The sequence below is a fragment of the Mya arenaria genome, chromosome 2, assembly GCF_026914265.1.
Source record: "Mya arenaria isolate MELC-2E11 chromosome 2, ASM2691426v1".
NCBI classification, from domain to species: Eukaryota; Metazoa; Mollusca; class Bivalvia; order Myida; family Myidae; genus Mya; species Mya arenaria.
The window spans coordinates 42,402,971-42,408,186 of NC_069123.1; the positions used below are offsets into that span (position 1 = coordinate 42,402,971).

General features: G+C 33.0%; 1 protein-coding gene across 1 annotated transcript; it reads left to right on the forward strand.

Moving 5' to 3' along the window:
- The first annotated feature begins 1,646 nt into the window (after positions 1-1,646).
- LOC128246777 (ras-related protein Rap-2a-like) lies at positions 1,647-4,339 on the forward strand. Its single transcript, XM_052965215.1, has 2 exons — positions 1,647-1,772; positions 3,647-4,339. The coding sequence occupies exons 1-2, from the start codon at positions 1,733-1,735 to the stop codon at positions 4,306-4,308; spliced, it is 702 nt and encodes a 233-aa protein (XP_052821175.1). The 5' UTR covers positions 1,647-1,732; the 3' UTR covers positions 4,309-4,339.
- Positions 4,340-5,216: the final 877 nt, after the last annotated feature.

Sequence of the window (5,216 nt, forward strand, 5' to 3'; positions counted from 1 at the left end):
TATTATACAACCTGCCTTAAATGTACAATTTAAAAACCATGCATTCTCTTTTACTTTTCGTAATTAAAAGATACAAAATGCCTTCTACGAAATGTTTTTTCTTTTCTTTGTGGCATCTTAAAGTTATTTTTGTTCACGCTAGGGCTGTATTATTGCCGTGGGGTAAATGAACACGTTATATACTGAGAATCTTCCCATTACGGAAAAGTCAATCGCAGACGCGTTTTGAAAGTTATTGGAAATCATTTCCTTTCTACCTTGAAGAAATTATAATGAGAACAATCGTATCAATTGACCCCATAAACACAGTCGGTCCAATATCGATATGTAGGGCATCTCACTTCCGGTTGACCCTATTAACGTACCACTGGATGTTTTAAAGTGGATCGATAACATCCAGTTGGTCCTAGGATAGTCAATTTGGTTTCTTTGAGAGTAAAACAAAATAATTTTGTAAAAGGCCTGTTTGTTGTCAAGTTATTCTTGTAAAACGTGAAATGTTATTTCTTATGTAGCTGCGCAACTCAACTGATCAGAGTTTAAATAACCATTGTATGAAAAGGTTACTAAATTGAATGCAGGTGGTGTTATATATTGCTACAGATTCACTATTTATCTTGAAGATTGTATCCAATAGTATGGTGCTATTTCAAACACAATAAAAGTATGCATACAAAGGATGCAATGATTTATTTGAACTATACAGCATAAATTAAACTCATTGCTTAAAAAGAACAACCTTTTTACTGATTTACATAATAGTAATGTATCCAAAAAATAAGGACATCACTTACAGTTAAGTCCATTGCTAAGCATTTCCTTCCTAAACAAATGTTCAAATAGGTTTACTTTTATAACGAGAAAAGAGTTCTTCATTATTTCAATTTCATATGATTTTTCAAATGAACTTCTGATAATAAAACGATTGTCGTTGCAAATGTAGACTTTGTGGTCAGAAAACGGTAGCCGAAAACAGTACACGTGTCTCGTACAGCATAATGATACTTATTTTTGTCAAGGAAATGTGATAGTCCGTCAGCATTCAAAATGCAACAAGGTTCTTCCATTAAGACAAGTTAAAAGCAATACTCATTAGGACTTATTATTATTCCTGTAAATATAAAAATATTAAGACATTATTTCGAGTTTCGGAGAAAAACTACTTACACTTAGATAATAATTATATTTGATTATATTGTTTAAAAACTATGCTTAGTGCGGAATGTGCCTTAATTAAACATTTCAATCGGTACCTCTTTTGCTGCTAGAATGGCGCTACTAGGCCCCGAAAGTCGCACTGTTTTTGATATTGACAAATTTAAACAAAAACAACGTTCTAGAAACTGTTTCGACTTTCAGGATCTAACAGCGCCATTCTCAGTTATAAAAATGGTTCTCATTTAACGCATTTTAAATCCCTGTCACAATTTGCCTTATTTCTCAGAACGTAAAAATATCCCAGAATTGTATGCCGTTATCCGATGCCACTAGACGCAAGGACTATTGGATTTTATCAACTTGCATGCTATCCGTGTGGCTTTGAGGACCAATATCGCTGCGCCATACGCCCCTATTGGACTTTTGTCAGATAAATAGCCGGGTCATTCAGAGTGGTTGACAGACGTTTCGTGTGATTAGACGTGACCATTTTGACTTAGATATCATAAATGATCTCAGAGACAATGTTTTTAAGACAATATGTTTTTGTTAATTATTTGGTTTTCTTAAATAAATGCTGCAAAGGATAAATATGAAAGCGTTAATTGATAAAGGTAAGTTTATTGTTTTAATTGAAGTTTGTGTTGTCCCGCTACCTGTGTGTGTTCGCTATGGAAGAAGCTGTCAATTATATAAATAATTTTGAGATGAAGACCATACTGTTATAGTACATAAACACGAACACTATAACATTTGCATGAAAAAGACTACATACAGTCAAGTGGCATAAGTTGTTGTTGTTGTTGTTGTTTTTAAAATATGTTAAAATAGGTCCAATGCAAAAGGATTATGACCTGTCAATATTGTGGAAATAGCTCCTTCAAATATTACCTGCGAATGGCAATCGAATAAAAAGTGTATTTGTTTTCCTTTGTTTGCATAGCTCTTTAAAGATAAATAACAGCTGCTGTGACCGACCAATTAACCTTTAGCAAGTAAATGATACAGATATTCCCTCCGTGCTAGCCGTCAATTCATAAAAACTTCACTTGGGTTTTATGATTTAATGATCTATACAGAAAATGCAATTAACAGCTTTCTAATTATAACTCATGTCAATAAGATATAAACATATGATCCCTTTAGATAATGACTTTATCGGAAAAGATGATGTAATCATAACAAAAAGTATGTTCTTTTTTGTTTTTTAATTGTGCAAAGTAGTAAGATTTTGTAATTGGGAAGACAACAGTTAATTATGCAAGTTGTGTATTTAAAAAATATTCTCTAATTTTTCAGATTTTCCAACTAAAACAAGATGTCAAATTCTACCAGATAGTCTGTAGTGCATTTCTTAATGTAAATAGTTTAAACATAATTATATCTGATATCGTATGTGAATACTGGTGGTTCTTGTACATTGAATAACTGGTAACGCATTAAGCGCATGGTTACTTCGGTTTCCATACCGCTTAAGTATAACGTTTTTGATATTTTGACACGATTTATATACACGTTAACGTTCATCAAAGAGCATATAAAAAGCAAAAATATTTGGCTAGACATTTGATTTTTAACTTGACTATATTGCAATAAATCTTTGATTTTTTAATTGTTGTCGAATGCGTTTGTCCTTCATGGTCAAGATGTAGGTCTTAGTGCTTCTTTTTCTGCTAAAAAGTAATATTCTACGTCCTTATCAAGTCTTCGGATATCACAATGTAATGAAAGCCTTGTAGCTATCCCATACAAAGAATAATGACTTTCCTATTGCGTTCGTAAAAACGACCCTAAGTTCCGTCCACTATTAATCACCAAACTGTCCATTAGGAATGTCGTTGTTCGACACTAAATCACCTCCGATTCAGAGTAAGTAATAGAGTAAGCCGATACCTATGCTCATCTAATACAAAGTAAGAGTTTAACTTTTAATAATAGACCCACGTTATTTTGTAATATGTGAGAGATATTCGAAATAACATGATGCTAACATGTGGCTATAGTTTTAGAGGTCTTGTTTTTCTCACTGTTCCCTTAACGAGGTGGTTGTATAATAGAATATCAGAGAGAGACACACACATACACTTCTTAATGTGAAGGCGTTATTGCGAAAATAAGGGAACGGTAATGGCATTCACGATGTTTCAAATAACCTTTGCCTGCTCTTTAAGCACCAAGCCATATTGATTTGCAAAGCTTTCAAACTAATAAAATATCTTTAAGTTTTAAACAACTTTTCTGAACGAATTGTTTATAAATATCATTGAACATCTTTATTCCAAATATAAACATATATTAATTGTTACCCAAAAATGACAATGGGATGAAAGAGTTATGACAGTTTCAAATCATGCATATCAAGTACTGACATTTCATGTTATGACATCAAATATGTTCATACAATGGTTTAATATATCAATGTGTCTAAAAAGTAAAAATATGATTAAAATAACCCTTTTTGTTGAATTTATTTATTCTCCATTTTCAGCAATGCCAATAGAAAAGGATTTAATAATGCAAAACTTTCGAATCGTAGTCATGGGAACCGCTGGCGTCGGTAAAAGTTCCATCATAAACAAATTTATGCACGACAAATTCACTGAAAGCCATAAAGAAACTATAGAGGAACTGCACAGACACCGGATGCGGTTTGAAAGTGTGAGTGTTGAAATAGACATTCTTGACACATCCGGGTCTCATCAGTTCCCGGCGATGAGAAAGCTTGCTATAGCAACAGGGGACGCATTTCTTTTCGTATTTTCTGCGAATAACCCGGAAAGCTTTGAAACTGTTAAACAACTTCGAGATGAAATAAGAGAGCAGAAACAAAAGGGGAAGTACTCAATCGTTGTTGTCGCAAATAAAACTGATTTAGACACTGATGATATCCACTCACATGCGGTAACCGATTCTGTTGTGTGTATGGACTGGGAGGAAAAGTTTGTTACTACGTCTGCCAAAACAGGCGACAATATTGACATTGTCTTTCGAGACCTTGAAGATAAAATCAGAGAAAGAATTACGCTTGAAGAAAACCGTCTGACATTTATCAGAAGGATTTCAATGCCAGTGATGAGAATAGCAAAATCAGAAAAGGCAGCGCCTGGTCTTTTCAAGAGCAAGTCTCGAACACATTCCATGGAAAATTAAAATTAAAGGTGCTGCTGTTACGACAATTGAATCCCAAAACTTAAAAAAATGTACAATATGTATGTTAACAAGGTGCCATAATTGATTTTGTACAGTGTGTTTATACATACTAGTCAACTGTGTATCTTTTTGTTGTTAGTTAGTTCTGACAAAGTACATTCAGTGATCTACTTTGAACTTTTTAAGTGGACATGACGTAATGCCTTATATGATTCTTAATTCAGCAGTTATAGCAATAACTGATTGATTCTTATTAATAAAGTAAATATAATTATGTGTGCATATAGAAACTGTTTGTGTTTAAGTTATGCTGTGTGTACAGTTTTAACAAGGTAAGTAAAAGTACTATGTGAATGACATCAGCTCGCTTGGTGTTTGGATGTCAAAGGTCCAGTGGCTCTATTTACAGTATTGTAAGTGCATTAACATATGTTTAACAGATTGATTTTCGATAAAGTTACATTCTTGAAAACATATTGGGTTCATGCTTTAACAAAAGTGTTAAATGTTTATTGATATAAGTCATGTTTGTATTATAAGTATCTTTAACTGGTACTGCCTGGAGTTGTTTTCTTTATTTTTGTAACATGATTATACTTTTCAAAGAGCGCTTTGTACGATTTATGATAAAAAACATTTAAACATGAGAATGTGCTTCTATAAATTCAGATCCCAAGTCTTATTCACTTACAATATAACCTATTTATACCCCCGACAAACGAAGTTTGAAGGGGGTATATTGGAGTTTCTTGTTTGTGATTTTGTGTTCTATGTCTTTGGCGTTTGCCCAGTGCCACTAAACCGGGTTTATGTTTAAACTTTTGCTACTGAGCTTGTTTCTGTAGCTTTTTGCATAAATATTGACATTAGAATGGGAATGGAATTTCTTTCAATAAACAAAAAATTGA

Excerpts from the sequence above, each read along its gene's own strand:
- LOC128246777 (XM_052965215.1), top strand. The coding sequence starts at position 1,733 with ATGCTGCAAAGGATAAATATGAAAGCGTTAATTGATAAAG. Across the intron at positions 1,773-3,646 it reads GAAAGCGTTAATTGATAAAG|CAATGCCAATAGAAAAGGAT; the intron begins GTAAGTTTATTG and ends CTCCATTTTCAG.